The 24,379-nt window shown below is 26.7% G+C and overlaps 2 protein-coding genes and 1 long non-coding RNA gene across 4 annotated transcripts; all 3 read left to right on the top strand.

Moving 5' to 3' along the window:
* On the top strand, positions 1 to 878 carry LOC138941669 (uncharacterized). The gene is made up of 2 exons (XR_011448184.1): positions 1 to 40; positions 219 to 878. It is a non-coding gene; the product is annotated as an uncharacterized lncRNA (long non-coding RNA).
* Positions 879 to 5,317: 4,439 nt separating this feature from the next.
* Positions 5,318 to 14,163, top strand: LOC138941667 (CDK5 and ABL1 enzyme substrate 2). Of its 2 annotated transcripts, XM_070311510.1 has the most exons (10): positions 5,318 to 6,412; positions 7,941 to 8,318; positions 8,628 to 8,751; positions 8,837 to 8,964; positions 9,472 to 9,510; positions 10,661 to 10,746; positions 10,843 to 10,949; positions 11,037 to 11,143; positions 11,224 to 11,428; positions 11,508 to 14,163. In XM_070311510.1, exons 1-10 carry the CDS (start codon positions 5,970 to 5,972, stop codon positions 11,646 to 11,648), a joined length of 1,758 nt encoding a protein of 585 aa, XP_070167611.1. In that variant the 5' UTR covers positions 5,318 to 5,969; the 3' UTR covers positions 11,649 to 14,163. The 2 variants fall into 2 exon arrangements, with proteins under 2 accessions (XP_070167611.1, XP_070167612.1); XM_070311511.1 differs by lacking the exon at positions 9,472 to 9,510 and having other exon boundaries at positions 5,320 to 6,412.
* Positions 14,164 to 15,666: 1,503 nt separating this feature from the next.
* Positions 15,667 to 24,379, top strand: LOC138941841 (piwi-like protein Siwi). Its single transcript, XM_070311725.1, has 12 exons — positions 15,667 to 16,228; positions 17,582 to 17,676; positions 18,194 to 18,220; positions 18,565 to 18,640; positions 18,843 to 18,938; positions 19,197 to 19,405; positions 19,536 to 19,721; positions 19,828 to 19,995; positions 20,490 to 20,769; positions 21,441 to 21,793; positions 21,915 to 22,323; positions 22,567 to 24,379. Exons 2-12 carry the CDS (start codon positions 17,584 to 17,586, stop codon positions 23,205 to 23,207), a joined length of 2,538 nt encoding a protein of 845 aa, XP_070167826.1. The 5' UTR covers positions 15,667 to 16,228; positions 17,582 to 17,583; the 3' UTR covers positions 23,208 to 24,379.

Here is a 24,379-nt window from a genome sequence, read left to right as displayed (position 1 = left end):
AAATAGGTTTCCGCTTCCCGCAACTACAGTTGGAGAGGAGGTAAAATTAATGCTTTCTCAAACATACTTATTCAAGAATTTGTTTCTATTGGAAAAGTTTTTATAATTTTTATGGAATAAAATCCATTAAATATTTTTGTGGATGAAATTTCGCAGTACTTCTCACATTTTTAAAAGAACTTACGATATATCTTATTAATTGTTTTTTTTTTACACAGGCTCAGGAACCATTGACAAGTCCTGGAACAAACGATTATGTTTAAGATCAATCTGTCTTCATGCAGAGGGCTTAACAGGCTATTGAAATACTATATCGACCAAGTGATAAAACCATGTAAAGAAAACCGAGATATTTGCGTCGAAAAGGTTTGTCCAAATGCATCATGCCTGCGCTCGCTCGCGAACCTGCCAACCAACTGTGATTATGTTTATTTTTTGTATCTATTTCTTTACAAATTTTAGCACTTTGTCACTCAGATATATGTATATAATGCGTTGCGTATGCAACATATTTAGATTTGTGCTCAGCGGCATAAAGGGAGAAAAATCTAAACAAACTGTTGCCAAATATGCGATCTTATCTTCATGTATCCAAGTAGTTCGATAAGAGAGTTTAAGATTCCTATTTAATATTTTTCCCATTCAGTTAAGCACACACATACAACATATGTAATTTGTAATATAACACTTTTTAGATGAATCTATATAACATCATGGCCTGGCGCACATAGCTTGTGATTCCACATGCGCTATGTATATGTAAGAAAATATCACAATTTGTTATTGTTTAATTATTTATTTAGAAATATGTAGTGTGAATGTAAACTATTTTTTTGGTAGTCTGTAGGAGCACAAGATATTACTTTTTTTTAATAGTATCTTATAGATGTAATATGTAAATAACGCGAAATCTTACACATAACTTTCCTCCTTTCTTCCCATGATGTTTGAACTACTTACAAATTATTAGACGAGCTGTTAAAACCTGATATAAAAGTTATAGTGCATACTGTGAAATAAATTATCATCAAAGTAAAATAAAGAATAAGGGAAATATGATTTTTATTATATTTATTATTATGTGGATAAAAATTATACATAAGAAAAAAAAACACGCTTTTGATTCACGATTCAAGAACATATTTTTTATTATATATGATATTCGTTTTGTTAATGATTAGATTTAATATATATATTTATTCCTTTTATTAATTATTTAAAAAGAAAATTGAAATCTGCAAGTAGAAAAAAAAAGATGCATTGGAAGGAATTTCTCCTTTTATGTCTATAAAATGAATATAATGCCATATACCATAGACATATATGTCACATATGTCTATATTTTCATGGGCGGTCCACATTGCAGAGAATGAAAATTGCTTCAGATATTATGTTATTATTTATACGTGCAATATAATAAAAGGGAAAACGATCATTGTTGTAATGATATGAGCTCAATGACACTAAATATGACTGTGCGTTCGTTAAAAGGAAAGGTACTACAACCTACTAAAGAAATCAATGTATTTATATAGAATTATTGCGTCGGGCTTAAGAATTTTATTTACTATATAAATATGAGTATGTATGTATACGTATATGTATATACACATATATATATGTACATATTTAGAGTGTTACAAAAATTGTGTATAAAAACATCGCAGCCAAAGAATTCTAAAAAATTGGATCATAAAAGTGCATACAATTCTTTTTTTATTTAAACCAATATTTTTTAAATATAAATTAAAAATTTGATTAGATGTTAAAGATTATAAACTGTTTGAAAAAAAAACAAAAAAAAACTGTGATCATCGTAAAATCATCGTTTATGCGATTTTTATGGGCAGATGACTGTTTAATTATCATTTATATAATTTTTAAAAAACTTATATTTAAAAATATTAAGTTTGAAATAAAGATGCATTTTTTGTATTCGACTTTTGTAATAATCTATATATGTATATATAAAGGATGTTCTAACAAAGGGATGTATCAGTAACGAACGAAATTATATATATTTTTAAGAAAAGTTTGAATAGACATTTTTTGTTTAATCTGTTTAATATCTGTTCCTATTTTTGTTTATTTTCAACTCTTAATTTTAATTACATCGTTAGTTAAATTTTAAAATAAAATTTCTGCTAGGAGAAAATTGCATGTATCAAGGCACTGTTGATCCATATCTTTCTTTGGAATATCCTACATATGTATATTTATAATATATTATACTATTACTATATTAAATGTGAGACAAATGCGTTCTATTAGGTAAGTTTATTAAGAGATATTGTAATATTAGATTGATAAAAAAACTGTGTATGTTGACAGATAGCAGATTGTTTTCACATAAATACAAGATTGTATGTAACAACATTTTCATATTTTTGGTGAAGTATATCTGAGAAAATTAATTTATGACTCTTAATAATTTATAGGTATTTTATCTGGTCTTATCTCTATGGGACCAAAGAACTTTGTATCCAAAACATGAATAACTTCTGGTTTTTATTTTCCCATAAAGATAAAACAATCATCAGATATAAAAAAAAAAAAAGAAAATATGATATTGAAAGTTGCGCATAATTTCATATTTTTCTAAAAAAAATTTTTGGCACTTGATTCTTCTCTATATTGATTAACAGATATCTTTCTATATCATTGTGCTTTGATTTCTATCTTGATTGATGAATGTCAATCCTATATGATACCGAGCCACTTCTACTAACTTCTCCATCCACAATCGGTTGTCTGTTAACAGGAACATAGTGCAATCGTAAGTGCAAGAAAGCAAAGTCCAAAATTAAGATAGAGGCTTGGTGGTAATTTTAATCAAAAAAAAATAGGAAGCGTATGTGTGATGAGAGAGTTGCAATTAACTTGTGTAAATCGTAAAGATATAACTTGTCCTAGCCAATCTATTTGCCAAAATTGTGTCAAACATTATTTCTATGCAACGTATGTATATGTACATATATGTACAATAGGTCTCTAAAATAGATCATCAAACTTTGCAGATGTATTCTTGGACCAATTTAAAATCGATTTTTTTTTTAATAACAATCAATAGTTCTTCATTTATATAAGCGATCTATAATGGAAAGCTTTTTTACAATTAAGAGAAATTCAAAAATTTTTTAATATATAACAAAACTTTCTCCCCCCTCCCCCCCCCCGCTCTCTCTCTCTCTCTCACGATTTAATTTAAATATATAATTTAATTAACAGAAAATTTAAATTTGAATAGTAAAAAGTTAATATAAAAATAAGATATGATATTCAATCAAATTAGCTGTTGGAAAAAAATCAATTCCAAACTGGTCACAGACTATATCTATAAGATTTGGTAACTTACTTTAGAATCATTCTATGATGTATGTATATACAGGGTGAATCTCACACACACACACACACACACACACAAATAATGTATTTATATCTGAAATATCTTTGATGCAATGATATCATTCATTCATAATTCACTCTGTATACATATTCGGAGTACACGCGTACATAAATATATATTTAAAAAAATATATATAATTTATTATAACGAGATTATTGTATAAATAAATATAAACAAAATTGCAGTAATGCCATGTGTTATTATCACACCTATAGAAGATTGCGAAATGTAAAATTTGTATATAAATAAGCCTATTTGAAAATATAAATAGTGAATCATTCTCCGACTTGTGAATCTTCTTTGAGGTTCTTGTATCAGATATAATTAGTAAGCATGATTCTCCTATTATTAGAATTACATAAAAGGATGAAAGATGTATGTGTGAAGCCTTTTTATAAAGTTAATAATAGAAGAGTTCTGTGCATTCTCTTGCAAACATATCATATATGTATGTAAGAAATATAAATTGTTTTTGTTAAATTAATATTATTTTCTACACAGCGTGGCTCGGTGAATATTTAAAAGAATTATTGAATTTTTACGTTAATTATTTTGTAAAAAAATAAACGCATTAATTGTATTTATGTTAATAATGAAAATTTATATTGATTATATCTTTTTATATACATTTATTTTGAGAACATGATTATTTTCGGTGTCGACAAATATTCCTTTTTTATATTTCATTAATAATAAAACTGACGAAAATTTTCAAAATACTCATACGTCCCGTTTTTACAGAAACAATTGATATATTATATAAATATATATGTATAACAATAGTGAGTATGAGGAATATATCTATATGCGTCTCTCGTCAGAGAGAAAATCTTCCAAAAATAGTCAAAATCTTTGACTATATAGTGACAGATCGAAATTATTACGAGAATATATTTCTGCGAGAAGTAATTCATACAAATTAAAATCAATTGCGAATTCAAATTCGGCGGTTAGTTTCTCGATATTAGGGCTACTTTCGAAAACATCAACCGTGTGCACACGAGTGTCGCGTTCTATCTTTGTTATTTACTAAAAGTTGAACAAAGATAGAACGATGCTCGGGTACTGTTTCCGAACATACTATTGGAGAACAGAATATGAATAAAGAATCCATAAAGTTAACTTCTCAATATTAATAAAAGAATATGAGTTGAAAGAATTCGAAATATCTAAATCTGTAATTTCACTAAGTCTAGTTTACTTCTTGTTGAAATATATTCTAATGACGATTTTTCGAAATTTCCTCGAGAGAAAAATGCATATATGTATACATATTCCAATAATACTCATTATTTTTTATTCATATTATGTAATATGTATATTATATATATGTTTCTCGAAAATGGAATGTACAATAAATGCTTTTCAGTTTTTCGTTTAATTATTTCATTTACGAATTATTCTATTAAATAATTACTTCCATTATTATTTTTTATAAAAGTCATAAAAAAGATAAAAATAATTTTTTTTTTTTTTTTTTTTTTTTTAGAGTTATAAATCTGCTTATATAATTATTTACTATTTTACTTAAAAATGAGATAAGAAATATGTGTACACGCATGTATCAAAAAACTACGCAATATAATTTTCGAGTTCACAATCTCCTATCATTTCTTATCTAATCCAGGGTTTACGACAGTCCGAGATATATAAACCGCATTCTTAGGCATCATTCATAATGTGCTACTACGTACGATCTATTATCATATATAGAATACAAGTTTTACTTATAATATAGTTCTATTGTTTCAATATACTTTGTTCTAATTTCGAAATGTTCCAATTTTGAATGTTGTTGCGTTATCGAGCCATGAAAAACATGATCTGTGACATATTTCCCTATGCCCTATGCCCTATGTATATACATATATATACACACTCCCCTCTACACTCGTTCCAAGCACCATTCGTATGCGGCAGGACCGGCAGAGGGCGGGAGGATAGGTCGCTCTTCTCGCTGTTGCGTAGTAGGTAAAGTCATACGGTAGACAACGTGTGTGTGTTTTGTGAAGCAGCTCGTTTGAAGAAACTACATGATGATCAGCAATATCAGTTCACGTTTCTACGTGTGCTGCACGGCTGCGATTGTAATTTATGATGTTAGAACTAAGTGTATCAATAGTGACAATGCGTTGTGATCCTAGTAGTTGTCCTTGTTCGGTAAAGTCGTCGTCGCCGCCGCCGTCGTCGTCGTCGCCGCCGTCGTCGTCGTCATCGTCGTCGTCGTCGTCGTCGTCATCGTCGCCGTCGCCGTCGTCGTCGTCGTCGTCGCCGTCGTCGTCGTCGTCGTCGTCGTCGTCGTCGCCGTCGTCGTCGCCGTCGTCGCCGTCGTCGCCGTCGTCGTCGTCGTCGTCGACGCCGTCGTCGTCGTCGTCGTCGACGTCGTCGTCGTTGTCGTCGTCGTCGTCGTCGTCGTCGTCGTCGTCGTCGTCGTCGTCGTCGTCGTTGTCATTGTCGTCGTCGTCGCCGCCGCCGCCGTCGTCGTCGCCGTTGTCATCGGACCCACGTTATCACTACTTATCTCGGTATCTGGTACCGGTATCCCGACACGGTTTATCGTGGAATGGCAGCGGCCTTAAAGAAAAATTACTCACGCAGAAGATTGGCCGCCCTCACATTCCTTTCCAACATCTCTCTTGACGGCAGTCACCGGGACACCAAGTTTGCCATCTTGTCACAAAGTGAACCGACTCACGAGCGTACGTTAAGCGATGGCCAATCAAATCAACAAACGGTGCTCGAAGTGTATCAGAGCACTGACTTTGAGGTCTCCATGGAAGAAGTTTTAGACGGTTGCACGGAAGAGGAGACGCACGATTTCTCGCAAAATGAAATGATAGAGCAAACCAACTCTCCGCTATTAGTGCACAAAGGCACCGATCATAACTCTTACAGTTCTGATTCGGATGGACTATTCACACCTGCCAAGGCAGCAGTTACCATGTTCTTAGAGCAGGAGAGAAATCATCTGCAATTGTCTTATGGCATGCATTCGTTTAGAGAACGGTAAATGTTTACTTATCAGCTGTCTACTGCTCTGACAGATGGTCGATATGTGTATTTTCTAACATTATTTAAATTCATGGAACACTTCTTTCTCTATACTCAAGAGTATATAAGTTACTTCTCGTGCAAGAGAGAGAGGTCTGTGAGAATAAACAAATTTTATAATATAATAACAAATGAGACACTTCCAAAATCTTCTTCCTCCATCGTTCCTTTAAATTGTTCAATATTAATTATCTAAAATAAAATGGTTTTTTATATTACGAGTCTTTTAATAATTATAATTATTTAATAGTTGTCAAAGAAATGTATATATTGCAGTGTAAAGTTTTACAGTTATTCTTTATTGTATTTCTATTGTTTGATTGAAGAGAGCAGATGATATAACTGAGACAATACAATCTATCACAATAGCAATATAATATGGAATAAGTTAATAATTTATATCTAAATTCTCTGAGAGACACAATAACATTCAAAAAAATATTTATATTGGATAAATAAAAGCTTTATTTTTCGCAAAATGAACTATTTATTGTAAACATCTAATTATAAATAATTATTGTTCTAAATAAGAGATATTGCTTATTAAAAATAAATTAGGGTGATAGACTTTGTTTTATCTTTTCCATTTATCTGTTTGAGAAAGCCTATGATAATTTTGTATAAATTATTAAATATTGTAAAATGACTACTATATATGTATATTATTTTGAAAATATTTGTATTAAATTAATTATATAACTTTTAGAATATAGATGACTTTAAAAAATTCAAACTGCATAGTAAACTTTATAGAATAAATTTTGTAAAATAATTGATATATAAATATTATCAAGCAAAAACTATTATGTTTTATAAATACTACAAATATTTGTAATATAAATTATGCACATTTCAAATATTTATTTAATAATAAAAAAAATGTTGATATTAAAGGTATTCGTAAATCTTTACTCTATAATGTTTCATCTATGGAAGACGTTCTTGGTACAGATAGGATTGAATGACACTTATGGATTCAGATAACATTATCAAAAGTGTACAGTATCACAAATGAAAAACATCAAGAAACTTGATTGCATTCCATTCATTGCATGCATATCTAGGGTATATTTTATGTTCAGGATGTAAAACTATTATTTCTTTATCCAGAAATTGTTTTAAAAAAGTATAGAAGCACCGGCAAATTTTGTACAATAAGAAATAATAATATTTTTATATATATGAAAGAAATTTTAGAGAGAGACAAACGCACGGATGATAACTTTATTTTTTATTTCATTTTAAATTAGATCTTAGTTCTCATATCATTTTATGTGAGTTAATTATAAAAATATTTAAAATAAAAAATTGTGAAAAAGTGATATGTAAGTTTTTGCTAATAGAAGATTCAAGGTTGACTTCAAACTAAATATATAGAGAAAAAAAGAGTAATCATATACAAATTCATCTTTTAGTATATATATTCTAATACATAAGCATTTTAATATTTTATCTATCTTGGTACAAAATTGTATATTTTCAGAACCGGAACTACCGGAAGCGACTATTCTTTACCAGAAAGACGTGTAGGCTCTTTACAATATAAGAAGCGCATAAGTCATCAAACATCTACGCTTTCGGAAGACATTAAGCATCAATACAATAGTAGCAGTGAGAGCATTGGTTCCATACATTCAAAAGCCCAATTATCAAAACCAAAGACAAAGGCAGTGAACAGTGCGCAACCTATTTCTACAAATAGTACCATAATACCAGAAGTTGCAAAGGAGTTGCGTTTATTACAACGGCCTGTGAACGGCTGTAAATTTGGAGATGATAGATTGGTCTTGGTATCAAACCAGCATGTACCATTTGTAGTATTTTCTGCTATTCCATACAACAAAGGACAACGTTCCAGTTGGTAAAGATTTCTTTCAATATACACAAATATATACTTATGTATACAAATTATCCTAGGAATATTATCTTTTTTATTATAAATTTTTTATTACGAATTAATTTACTTATAACAATAATTTATATATCATAGTTACCTAGCATATCTAGCTTTTTATCTGTAACATGATTAAGTATATAAAATTGACATATTAAAATGTCATCAATTTATTCGAGATGGTATTCTTCTTCTAGTAATTCTCTTCTAATAATTTGCAATTTAATAAAATTTACATGAATATTGCAATAAGATCCTATTTCTCATTATTTATAGGTCAGAATTACGTAAAGACACAACTCGAAGAAAAAATATTTCATCTCAAAGACCATTATCAGCAATTAATGACAGTATTGATCCATTTAGGTTGTTGGGTATAGAGCATGCTAAAGATGGCCAGGTATATTAGAAATACGTTATCTTATCCATTTAATCTAAATGTTTCTGATAGTAATAATGGTCAATTAATAATTAATTTTATATAGGAAATATCTTATGGGCAATTACTTGTACCATCTAGACAATTCCAAAGGGATAAAAAATTGAATTTTAATGAAAATGAAGCTATGGAATTAACACATTTTATACCTAATAAACATCACGTGGTACAAAGGTATATAACAAGAAATATTTTTACTAGTAATAATTTTTTTCTTTCTTTATGTTTAATTTGACACAAATCGTATAACTGAGTTATGTATATACACAAATGATATATCTCCTCTATGTGCTTTTATTTATGTATTCTATCCTTCAAATTCTTAGATAAGCTTTAGATGAACTGGAGATCTTCAAAAATGTCAAGCCATTGTTTCTAATTTTCTTTAATGTTTTTAATTATCTTTATATAAGATGTCTATAGTTTTATATATATATCTTATTGCATATTTGATAAATGTCTGTAAATATTTTCTATCAAATTTTCATTGATAGTAAAACTGGATTGCTAAGTGAAACTCACTATTTATCAAAGAATTTTTTATCTCAAATTCATAGCTTATGCAGTACTATACCTATAGACGTCTTCTTTTCATCTCTTTCAGTATCATATAATGTGTACATGCATTTCATGTGTCATATATTTGTTTTATAACAAAACATGTCAACCATCTTTTTGCAGGACAAAAACAATTACTTGGAATGTGGATCACAAAAAATGGTAAAAATTATTATACAATATATATATGTAACGAGATATATAGAAAAGCTTAGATAGATATAAACATACAATAATACGATAATACAACATATATAACATACAACAGATTTAAATGTCTACAAATCTATTTTTTTTAATCTCGTTATAATTCTGCAAAAGATGTGTTGTAAGGATCAAACATCAAACCATTCACAATCATTTTACAAATAAGAGATAATATGTTTCTCCTTTGTGCAAATGTATGAAAATTTAATGTAGATAATATATAATCTTGTTTATAATGTTTTACATATAATATATGCATATAATATATAAAATATAAACATAAAATCTTTTTAATATAATTTATTTTTAAATACATTAAAATTATATTATTAAATTACATTATCATTATTATGGGCAATATCCCTATAACAATAAACAAATTACATAACAAATTTTTATCATTTATACATGTGCATTTCTCAGGTCATCTCTTCAACATATTTACATATGTCTATCGTATAAAAAAACACATACATCTTTTTATTTATTTACAAAGATATCTAATAAATATTCACACATTATATATAGAATAATTTCACATTTTTATATGTATGAAAAAATGCTTATTTATTTGTAAGTATTCTAAAAATATAGCGTGTATATATATATATATATATATATATTTTATACACTTTAATTAATGATAGTCTGATAAATTTCTTTATTAAGAAAAAATTTTAAGTTTATTAAGAAAATCTGTACTTTGAAAAATGTGTTAGAGATTTCTGGAATATTGTATATATAATGCCAATTTAAACGTATATAAAAGAGTATACATATATACAGGATGGAGTATTATTATATATAATAATTCTTTCTTAACAAAGAAATTTATGAGAATATCATTACATTTGCATATTTTTCAGTTTTATAATTTATTTATATTGAAATAAAGCTTACTTAAAAGTTTTTGTTACAATATTTTTTTCATTTGATATTAAAAAATTAATAACATTTTTTAATTCTTTTATTAATATTTCTAATATTATTTTTTAAACTACAAATATCTATGAAGAAAAATATTACAATTCTGGAGCACATTGTATATATGTGTGTGTATATATATATATATATATATTCATATTAATCTTTTTTTTTATTTTAGGTGTTTATCTTATGATACAGCTACAAATCGGACTCATTACATAACTTCCGAGTCTCCACCATTATCTTTTAGTGCTGATTCCAAAAGTGAGCACAAAAAGAAAATATAATGTTTCTTTAAATTTTTTTATCAGATTAATGTACAATATACAAAGGTAATTATTTTATTGCATATTGTTATAGCTTATGAGTGGGATGAACAATCTGCCCAATATAATCCAAATTTATTGGATGATCCAGAACTTATTGCTGGGAAACATAGAACACTATTAACATTTACATCATATATGGTATATGTTTTAATTAATTATCACTGTTTTAGTCATAATATTTTTATATACTTTAATTAATATATATAACTCAATTTATGTATGTAGGCATCTGTTATCGATTATGTAAGACCTTCCGATTTGAAGAAAGAGTTAAATGATAAATTCAAGGAGAAATTTCCTCATATACAACTCACTCTTAGTAAGCTTCGTAGGTTAGTATATAATTCATATATTATTTATATATATTAATTTTTCCCTTTCTCCCTCTCCTACTATTAATTTCTTATTCCAGTTTAAAACGGGAAATGAGAAAAATAGCTAAATTAGAATATGGCATCGATTTACTCACTGTTGCAATGGCTTATGTATACTTTGAGAAGCTTATTCTTCGAAATATTGTGACAAAGCAAACGCGGAAATTATGCGCTGGTGCTTGTTTACTTCTCGCGGCAAAATTGAATGATGTGAAGGGTGATATTCTTAAATCGCTTATTGAGGTACTTTTATATTTTGTGTTTTATAATGTAATGAAATTTTTTCTTTACATGCAATAATTATCTTTTTTATTATTTACAGAGAATTGAGGGTATATTCCGTTTAAATCGCAAGGACTTAATTACATCTGAGTTTGCTGTGTTGGTAGCTTTAGAATTTGGTCTGCATCTGCCAACATGGGAAATATTTCCTCATTATCAACGATTGATCTATGAGTCCTGACATTCTTTCATTCTTTTTATACAATCCCAAAATGTCTCTATGAAAAAATCTCAACAGTAAAGCACATCCGTAAAAATAATCTTAATAATTTGGAAGCTATATCAACAAGCTTCAAGACATTATTACATTATATACTTGAGATATCTTCTTCGTCCATTTCTTCAATTTAATTCAATTATGTACAACAATGGTTTAATATGAAGGACCTTATCAAAGGAATAACGATTGGAAAAACAATGCTTATGAGATTCTTATTGTAATAGTTTCTGTGAGTTACCAATGTAGTACTTGCTGCATGCTGTGAATATTATTTTATATTTGATATTTAATATTATATATTTGAATATATTTAATTTCCTGTTTAAATATCAGAAAATGATTGATGTTAAAGAGAAATCATATTTAACTACGGCATGATTCAAATATTTGTAATAAGTAGGTATTATATGCGTGTAAGAGAAAGAGAAGTTTATAAAATATTTTAACTCTGAGTTGCCTTTTATGAAAAATATTATGTCAGCGGTTTTGTGTGATATGCAGTCTTTTTTAGATAAGAAAATAAAAATAAATAGATATATAATAATTTTATAAATAAGTTTATTTTGATGATTGTGCGCGTTTTTATATATTTCACTATTTTATCTGTCAAAATATATATATATATATATATATAACCTTTAATCATTTTAATTTTATAATAAGCATACTAGAGCAATGTTTGAAACAAGATACCTAAATAACTTCTTACATTTTGAATTGCTAGAGATAAAGATATGGTCAAAGAAAAATATCATAATTTTTTTTTCTTTCTACAATATCACAAATTTATCTGAAACATTTTCCTCTCTACTCAAATATAGAAAAATTATTTAGGTAACTATTTTTTGTGCATCATCTCGTGTGATTATATTGTTATATAGTTCACAAAACCGCTGCTATTTTGGTTATACAGATTCACTTCTTTAACAAAATAAAAATGTACTTGGTTTAAAAAGAGAAAGAATGTTAACAGAAAAATTGCTATATGTAAGAAAGAATAAACAAACACAAACTTGATGCTTCTTACAAAAGCATGATAATAATAAAATATTGAGTATAGATACCAAATACATATAACAAAATATTAAAATAGTTTAGAGAGTACATTTCTCACAAATGGTATGTGTTAGCATAATAGTCAAAATTTAAAATAGTATGTACTTCATGGCAGTAAATAATGACTAAAAATGTGAATAACATATAATTACTTAATTTTTTGAAATATCTTATTAATTTTACAATAAAAATATTCTCTCACATTTACAATAATAATTATGTTACATAATAATTATAGAGTATGAAAAAAAGTTTCAAAATTCCATATAAATGTTCTTTTAATGAAGTTTGTTATGTATGTAGATATATTAGATAAATCCGTGATACATTGTAAAGTTTTTAATTAAAGTTCCTCATTTTTTGTAGTGTCTATATAAAGTATTGTATTTCTGATATATCTATACAAAGAGTTACTTCAAGTTTGTATAATTTGCATTATAACATATTCATATACTTTCTTTTGATTTATAAATTAGAGATTAAAAATAATCATTAGTATTATAAGTGTTATTAAAATATGATTATGTATTTCACTTCAAAAACTTATTTGTTTTGTATAACATAAATGTAAGTAGTTGTTTTTTTAATTATTGAGTATATAGTTTATTGAAAAGTAATGTGTTTGTGTGTGTGGGGGGGGGGGGGGTACACATATATAATACCAGCTTTTTATTTTTTCAATAAGTTTCAAGTGTTTTTCCCAATTTAATCAATCATTGATAATCCTGATCAAATCGTAAATACTATAGAAGTTAAATGAGTGTGATAAAGATAAACTCTTGTGTAGCATTATAAAATAATCTATATCCTATATCATATATATTTTATTATTTTGTTGTATTTAAACTGAGCCATGTTCTTTTTAGAGATTACTAATATATTACAGATATTTTTCAGATTAGAATATATAGATGTATCCCTTATTTTTAGAAAGATATTAGGAAGGTATGAGATAGGTGTCTTTCCGAAGGGTAATTGTAATCAAGAATTGTATCGTTTTTCTCAAAAACTGATCAAGTTAAATATGCTTGATACATAGTTTTTATTTATATACTTTATACTATACAAAACCTTTCCATCATAAAAATAAACCAGTGAGACTTGTGAGAAATTGTATTTAAACTGACTTGTAGAATATGTGTTTTGTGCTCAATTATATTTATCCATATAGAATTGATATTTAGCTCAATTTTTATTTACATATATCAGCTATTAATTCTTTAGTACTGTTATATGTTCTATTCTTATATATACTACATAATTTTCACAGACAATTATTTAAGAGAAAACAAGAGCATTATAGTATTATTTTTTGTTAAATTATTAATTTTATTATAATGTGCATTATTTTCTTATAAATTGTAGCAAAATTTTTAAACATAAAATATTAGTCTGTACATGATAATATGGTAACATGCCATATATATATATATATATATATGATATATACACTATTTGTACAGTCAGCTTTAAAATTGAAAAGAAAAAAAGATAGACTCTTAGCATACTACTCTTGTAACACCAGTCAAAACATTGTAAGTAATTGAATAAGCGCTTATAGAAAACTTATGAGATAATTGGATTATTGGCTTGAAAATAAAAAATAGAATGTGTAGAGAATATTTGATGTATATCTATGTTTCGTTTAGAACTAAATATAACCATGGGATTCCGTATTTCATTCGTTGACTATGAAAACGATATTATATCACGAACTGAGAATCATTTAACCATATTTGATCCTAAGCCTGTGATGTGAATATATATCTTTTTTTGTTTGAAGATATACTGGTAGCTCTGTAATATAAATTATTTTTTATGTAAACCTCTACATTATATATAATATCACTTTTATATATTCTCTCATTTTAATATCATAAGATAAAGTATGTAATACTTCAATAATAGTCCACTAAATTTTTAATATATTCATTAATCTATCATCTTTTCTATTTTAAAAGTCAATTTTAGGCTGAAGCAACTCATTCTTATATTTATTAAAGCAAATCCCACATAGATATATATAAAATGTCTTACATTATGCATTTTTTCTCAACAATGAATTTACTGTACAAAATTTTTATATCTTGAGTTTTAGAGCTCTCTAAAAATTCAGATACCATATTAAAATTATTAAGATAAATTCTACTTGAAGATAATGAATAAGCATTATCTATTTGCATTTTTTATTAGTAAAAATTCTAATTCTTAATCATGTGTAACTCAAAAATTGATGAACCACTATTTAGAAAAATACTATTATTTTAGCATTGTCTTTGATAATGTTTAAAGAGAAAATGCACAATGTCTACATGTACATACATATATAGCAATCCATTTTACATAATATGTCACGTGTAGAAGTGACACATGTCTAGAATAAACTTTTAATAGTAATATATAAGCTATATATTCTAGTACTTAAATGGTATGTCAATTACAACAGAATCTATTCGATGATAGCATACACTTATTTTGTGCAAAGCAAATTCTTTTTGGAAGAATTTTTTTTTTCTGATTTATATATCTATAATTCATCATATGTCTGTCTACACACACACACACACACACACACACACATATATAATACTTATATCAATATTGTACCAATTATGTTGAAATATATGTGTGTACATTATATATATAAAAGACTATTTTCCATTACATATTTTGCTATTATATATATAATATTGTTATATAGATAACTTAAATAATTAGTGCTTATACTTATACATAGTGTAATATTGATTATCTATACAAGTAATGATTCTTTACATATTTCTTTATAAGATAAAAAGATTGAAACGTTTTTCTCAAAATATCTTTCAATTTTTATTATACGAATTATTTTTTGGTTATATTTATACAGGACGTTCAATCATTATCGAATTTCGATATCCAATAGCGGATTTTTTTCCTTTTAACCTTTGAAATTTATATGGAATCAACTTTATGTTAAAGGATATCTTTGTATATTGTACGTTCAAATTTATTTAGCGCGCGAAAATGCTGCTCATTGATTCGTCAATTCATATCGCATTAGCCACGCTGTTTATCTATTTTATTGCACTCTTGATTTCCTTCTTCTCATATATTTTTTCAGTTTCTTGCAATATATTAATATGTGTACCTTATGCAAGTAATATTATATCCAATGCTATGAAAATTATTCCGTTTCAATATGTTGTACATTATTTTAACTTATTCGAAAATACGACCAATAGTGTCTTTCTTCCGTGATACGTGATTGGTCACGAAAGACAAAGCGTAATAAAAGACGTTTATCTGTCGAGTGTCGAGACTGGCGAGAGTGTCGAGTGAAGCATGAAGCCTCGGGTTTGGTGAAGCCGACAACGATAACCACTTCCCACTTCCCACTTCGATACAAGTGATATTCGTGGATAGTCACGGATTCTTGCAACGTACTCTGTAGAAACGGTCCAGTTGTTAAAAGCAATAGATCTGAAATCGTGCAAAGATATCAAGTAAGTATCCGGATATATGAATATCTGATATAATTGCCAAGATTGAAAGTTTCTAGTTATCTTTATGTTTAATATCGCGACGATGTTATGAAGTTGCTTTATGAAGACGCACGTGCCTGGCTGCGTAAGCAAACAAAAGGCGCGTACTTGCTAAGGACATACTAAATTTATAACAAATAAGAAAAAACGAAACAAAAGGCGTATTGATGGTGTATGTTTGGGAATTGAGTTAGCAAATATTCCATTTATATATTTTAGTTTCTTATTCTATCGCTAAAAACGAGAAAATATATTAAAATCTTAGTTAATTTAAATTAATTTTATGGAAATGTGCATGTGTATACATAATTGTATTACAAGATTCGAAAATTGTTTAGAAATATCTTTTTTATATAATTTGTATATGTATATATTAACAATAAGAATAGCCTCTATATACTATAAAGATGGGAAAGAAAAATGTTTTTTATTTTTCACTTATAAAATTACATTGAAAATTAAAGATAGATTAGAATTTTATCAAATTTATAGAAAATCTTATGCGTAAGATCATATAAATTAACTCAAAGATGTATAAATAGATATTTTTTTAGCTGCAGAATAGTAACCACACATAAGATAAAAATTATATATATATATAATATCAAAGTATGATAAAATATTCTGTTCAAATAAATGCTACTTTAGAAGATAGTTGCAAAATTATGTAGCAAATCTACCTTTATATTCTTTATTTACAACACTACCATATTCATCATTTACAAATAATTCTTAGCATATATAAATAATTTTCTTACACTTTTTTCTCATATATTTGGAATTTATTGAATAAATTTTTCATACATTTTGAATTTGCTGAATAAACTTCTTGAATTTTAATTATATTTTGGTGAATAAGGTCAATTTTAGCAAATTAGTTTGTAATCTGATAATATTACTTTTTTTTTAAACAGATAAATTTTATCTGGTTTATTTATTTTGGAACAGATTTTAAAAATGATAATAATTAGAGCAATATTTTTTTAATAAAATGTCAATAAAGAGAAAGGTAACAAAAAACATGATCTTATAAAAGAATATTTCAAAAGTTTTAATACTATTTTTTTACATTTAATATCTCTCTATAGATAGGATGTATACTTAGGATGTATAAAAATTATTTTATATAGCTTCAAATATTCAGGAAATTATCTACTTTATAAAAAAATAAAGATTTTGATATATTTTAATCACATTTTTAAATATATCTATCTTATTTATTTAAATCGGGATAAAAATAATATGTAAGTTAAGTTATTTTAGGAACATATTATTTTATATTTTTATTTTTATTACAAAATTATTAAATTTTAGATATGTCCAGGCAAGGAGATAGAGGTTTTGATCCCTCTGAGCCATCAACTAGTAGTGGATATCGAAAGAAACCTTACTCTAGGTCATCAGAATCAGTAAGTTAAAAGTAATATAAGAACGAAACCATTCACAAGAAAGAAACTATTACATTTTTTTCCAAGTATTATTTCTAAAAAATAAAGTAAAATTTTAAATTTCAACTGTACAATTTGCATTTTTTATAATTATTTTATTCCTACAAATAAATATTATATATTGATTAGTTATTGATGAATATATTAAAATATTTTTTAAAGTATTGTTATTCAATTCATAATATATTTACATTATTTACATTTCATTGATATTTTAATTTAATTTACTAATTTTTTTAAATAATTATCTTTTTTAACCATAATTTTATATATTTATTAGAAACAATTAAATTCTTAAATAAAATAATTCTTTAATAAAATTATTATTTATTGTTTATGAGAGAGAGAGAGAGAGAGAGAGAGAGAGAATTTGAATCATATATATATATATATATATATATAATAATTATATATATATAATTATTAGTAGTATGTCTTAGTTGCATTTTTGAATTGAATATGGATTTTTTTTTTGCAGGAATATTCAGTAAAAGGACTAGTAAAGGTTAGTATGTAATTAACAATATTAGGATAACTTAACTTTAAATATATATTCTGTTTTATACTTGATATTATATATACATAAATTTAACATCTATTCTAACATATTATATTGATATGTGTGATAATGCATGAAGAAGAAACATTTTAAAAACATATTATTTTGAGAATTTTATGTTTAATATTTACTCTTTTCAATAAGAAATTTATAATTATTAACACATGTACACATTATACACATATAAATAAATTGAAAAAAAATTTGTGTGTGAATATAATATATTATTATAATTATCATTATCACAATTATCATTATTATATTTTTTTTTATTTTATTATTTTTTTAAGGATGTCAGTCAAAAAGGTGATCTAAGTATCTCTACATATTCACAACAACCTATTGAACCGGTAAAAATTAAATCAGGTATTTCATTTCCTAATCTTTTTATTATATTCTTTCATCTTAATTTATTTTAATTTTATAAGCAATGAAATTTACATTTTTAATAAACAATAACGAAATCAAAGAAATTCTTTGAAAATGTGAAAGATCTAAGAAACAAAATTAAATTTTTAAACTTACTGTATAAAAGAATTTTTTTAAAAATTTTATATGTTGTTTATAGAAAGTGGAGATGCCGTGTCGACAAAAGAAACACGTGGTCGACGCAAAATGGAAACTATTTTTGTTACCAAGCCAGCTACTTTAGTAACTAAAAAAGGTTGGTATAAGAATTTTTAAAACATTAAACTTTTATTAGTTTGTTACCATTTACATTAATTGTATATTGAAGAGACAATTTTTAATTTTGTTTACAATGTTAATATGTTTATATATATATATATATATATATATATATATATATATATATATATATATATATATATATATATATATGAATCTATTATATATTAAAAAGTGATTAATATTTATACTATACTTTTGTAATATTTAATTTTTTATTTGTATTCATTTATAGGAACGTCTGGAAAACATATAGTATTGCAAACAAATCACTTTAAAGTGCCTACAGTACCTGATTGGTGCCTTTATAAATATCGAGTTGATTTCGAACCAGAAGAAACTCGTACATATATTCGAAAAGGTTTGCTTAGACTTCATAAAGAAAAGGTTGGTGCATATATCTTTGATGGTACAACCTTGTATACAAGCTGCCGTTTACCAGATGTAAGTATTATATATCGATATATATTTCATATTACTGTTTGTATAATTAAAATATAAACGTTTTTATAAATATGTTTCATTTAAACGGGTTTATACATATGTTTCTTATAAATAAATACGAAAATTTTAGAAAATGGAACTGGTATCAACTAGACAATCTGACGATACACCTATTAAAATTATTATACGTCTAGTTGGGGACATGATGCGGGATGATTCGCATTATATACAACTTTTTAATATAATAATGAGAAAATGCTTAGAGCACTTACAATTGCAACTGGTTGGCCGTGATTATTACGATGCTCGTAACAGGGTTAATAAAAATTTATACTCATATATTAACATTTTATTAAACTCTGAAATTTTAATAATAATTTTTATATATTATATAGATAAAGATATTTGTGTATATGTTATAGATTGCCATACATCAGTTTAGACTGGAATTGTGGCCTGGCTACATTACATCCATCAGACAATATGAGCGCGACATTCTAATGTGCGCCGAAATAACACATAAAGTAATGCGTCAAGAAACTTTGTTAGATATATTAAGTGATTGCTATAGACGTGGTCAGGATTACAGGGTAGGATAAGCATCAAAACTTTTATTTGTATGCTTTACATTTTCATATTTTATTTCATACATATATACATACATAAATGCATACATACATATATAAGATTTGTATATAAAAGTTTTATAAGATATAATTTAACATGCAAGCCACACACACATACATACATACTCTTTCTTTTCTGAAGTAAATTCAACATTATTAAGCGAAATAAAAATTCATTTAAATATCTCACTTTGTTTATGAGTAATTAAATTTAAAAGTTTTATATATTTACACTGGTCATTTTCATATGAGATAAACATGTAAGGTAAAAGAAATATCAAAAATCGAGTACTCTGCGTTGATACCACTGCTTATTTGGAGAATGTCGATCTGTGACTCAAAATTAAAATCTTATATTTCCCAAAGAATAGTAGTTACTAGATTATATATTTTATATTACAAATTTACATATTTAGAAATGATAGAAGAATTTTATATATATATATATAAATTTTCAGAAAGAGTTTTGCAACAGTGTAATCGGAATTATTGCACTTACGGATTATAATAATAACACATATCGTATCGAAGATGTTGATTTTGACACAAGCCCTTCTTCAACATTTTCTATGAAGTCTGGTGAAAGTATATCTTATCAAGAGTATTACAAGAGGAGATACAATATTAGGATAACAAATGCCACACAACCAATGTTAGTGACAAGAACAAAACCAAAGGCAAGAAATGCTGGTCAAGGAGATTTGGTTTATCTAGTTCCTGAATTGTGTCGTGCTACAGGTATGTTATGTGAATATTTTGTGACATTTTTGTTATTAATGCATAATTTTTTATTTATTTATCAAATAAACATTATTTATGTAACATTTTATATTTAGGTATATGTACTGGGTGTTCTAGGGTTTACCCGACAAACTGCGGGAGCATATTTTACAAAAGGAAAGTACTCTGCGTTGATACCACTGCTTTATAGAGAGAAATGGTTTATTATAAAGTTATAAGCAAATATTGAAATGGTACATGAAATATGTAACCACGGATTTACCATTGTGCAGAATATGAAAGGTCAAACGCGTTTATCTTATCTGTGTATTTATACCATGTTTACTATGTTCAATGGCTGTTAGATTTCAATCGTATGAACTAGCAACTACCATCAAAATGCCAAGAGTTTAGAATGAGGTATACATTGATATACACTGATTCTACATAATAAAAAATCCGTTAACCATTTCATGTTTCATTCTAATATTTGCTTATAACTTTATAATAAAGCATTTCTAGCCAAACTCCGTATAATATTTTTTTCTTATTTTCACTTGTAGAATATCCTCCTAGTTTGTTGCAATTAAATCCTGGGACAGCCTATATATATATATATATATATAATAGAATTTATATATAATAAATATATATAAATTCTTCTTTGTGCACTAATGGTTATGTTATAGGTCTAACTGATAATATGAGAGAAAATTTTCACCTTATGAAAGCATTATCTATGCATACTCGTGTCTCACCTGTATCTCGGATTGATAAATTGATGAGATTTAATGAGAGACTTCGTCAAGAGGCAAGAGTTTCAGAAGAACTTAAAGACTGGAATATGAAATTAGATAGAAATTTACTTGAAGTTCCTGCTCGTATATTACCTTGCGAAAAACTTGTATTTGCTAATAATAATACCATTACCTGTATGGGAGGAGATTGGACGAGACAAATGCAAAAAGCACGTTTAGTCCACTCTGTCCATTTGAGAAACTGGGTATTAATTGGAAACCACCGAGACAAGCAAACTATAGAGGTGAATAATTTGTAATTAATCGGAACTAAATTAAATATAAAAGATAATGTAAGATGAAATAAATTGTATATTTATATTTTTTTATGTAAATTATCTTTATCTTGTTAATCTAATTTTGCAGAATTTTATGATCAAGCTAAATACAGTATCATATGGAATATCGTTCCGAATTGAACAACCACAGAAACATTGGTTGCGCGATGATAAGGCGAGTGTATATGCCGAGAATCTCGAGTATATTCTTAGCAAGAATACTCCGGATTTAGTATTGTGCGTAGTGAGCAATAATCGCAGTGATCGTTATGCAGCAATTAAAAAGAAGTGTTGTGTAGACAGACCCGTACCATCGCAGGTTATTTTACAAAAAAATTTAGACGGAAGAAACGCCATGACTATCGCTACAAAAGTAGCAATACAGATGAACTGTAAATTGGGTGGTGCAGCTTGGCATATTGAATGCCCGTTAAAAGGATTAATGACAATTGGTTTTGATATATGTCATGATTCGAACACCAAAGGCAGAGATTTTTGTAAGCATCATTTAAATATTTTTTTTTAGACATTGTGCTATTTTAAAATTCGGTGATAATAATTCTCTATATAATATTTATGTTACATTCTCTACTGTCCAAATTCCTCTATATATATATATATATATATATATATATATATATATATATATATATATATATATTTTCCATATTGTTTTACATATATACATAATTATGAATCAAATATAAACTAATTTTGCATATTGATTTATATGATTACAGTGGCTATGGTGGCAACTGTCGATCAAACGCTGACGCGATACTATAGCTCTATTACTTTATATCACAGCAGCGAGGAGCTTGTAGAGGAACTCTGTACAAGTGTATGCAAAGCTGTGCAAGCTTATCGCGTTCTAAATAAGGCTTTACCCAGGTATCTTGTAATTTATCGTGATGGCGTCAGTGACGGTCAGATACCGTATGTTTATGAGAATGAAGTAGAAAGTCTGAAAAAGAAACTTGAAGAAGTGTACTATGGTCCGAATTTCAAGATGATATTTATAATTGTGTCTAAACGAGTTAACATTCGACTTTTCCATAACAGAAACAATCCTCCGATCGGTACAGTCGTTGACGATGTTATAACCAGTCCGTTTAAATACGATTTCTTCCTTGTATCGCAAAATGTTAGACAAGGCACAGTTTCGCCAACCTCGTACAACATTGTTTCGGATAATACCGGTTTAGACGCAGAAATGATACAAAACGTGACTTACAAATTAACTCACATGTATTACAATTGCTCAAGTACCGTTCGTGTACCGGCACCTTGTCATTATGCGCAAAAACTATCGTTCTTAGTAGGACGAATTCTTCACCGACCTCCAAATACACAACTAGAAAATAAGCTGTATTTCTTGTGATATAACAAATCTCTCTTCACGATGATTTTGCTTGGTGTATTATTTTAAATAATTAAGAAAATCGTTAATTGTTTCCGTGATTTTATTTTTTTATGTCTTAAGGTTGATGTGCATTACTATTAGATTATAAGATTTTCTATATAACTTGTTACATATATATATGATGCAAAAAACTCAATTTCATATAAATATGTTACCAATATTTGATATGTTATAAATGATTAGATAATTGGATACACACAGTGTTAATGCAATGCTATTATATAAGATGGTACAATTTTTTTTAAATATCTATTTAATATTATATGGATATTAAAATAATTACTATTAGTTTAAATTTTTAATATAATAACCAAATATAACAAAGTGACTTTTTTTGTGAGCTCACAGTTAAACAGTATTACATTATGATAGATTGATACACAGGAATTATAATGACTGATATGTTTGAATAGTTTCGAATAGATTTTCAATTACTTTATTTAAAGTATATAAGTTTTTATTTATTACACATCATATATTTTTCTTCTAATAGCACCTAACCATGTATTTTTAAAATACACGGTCATATATAAGAATATATAGATGCGTTATCGTTAATACATATAATATATGACTATAAAAAAAGTAGTCAAACAATCGACATTATTTCATGTGCTATGTTCCGATTCCCCACTCGGATGTACCCGATATTATAATATATGTCACGTATCTGGGTGGGGAATCGGAATACAGTCACGGTTTAGAGAAATAGAATCTAATTACTTAATCTAAATATGTGCCATTTATCTTAGTTTTATACAATCAAATAATTATTCTATATTCAAGATACAAGATTGTTGATATCTGTACTTCGAGTTTACTAATTTACTAATTACTCTGATAATTCACCTATTTTATATGATACTTATAATGATACGGTTTTTATAATATCCATTTAATTGCCAATTGATATATGTGAGCTGAATAGGTATTTTATTATTTCAATACATGTAAAGTACATCTTATTTATATTGTACAGTGCAGTGTGTATATATTCATGTATGATCAATTATAGGAATGCGCATATGTGAGGTCTGAAGAAAATATATGAAACAATGCGATTATAAATGCATTTATTAAATAAAAAACTATTTTATAAATTTTATAATCATAAATATATTTTTGTTGTA

The sequence above is a fragment of the Polyergus mexicanus genome, unplaced genomic scaffold (assembly GCF_030449975.1).
Source record: "Polyergus mexicanus isolate NDT 795.1 unplaced genomic scaffold, iyPolMexi1.0 SCAF_20, whole genome shotgun sequence".
NCBI lineage: Eukaryota > Metazoa > Arthropoda > Insecta > Hymenoptera > Formicidae > Polyergus > Polyergus mexicanus.
The sequence above is the reverse complement of the archived record's forward strand: the minus strand, read 5'-3'. Positions and strand labels throughout refer to the sequence as shown.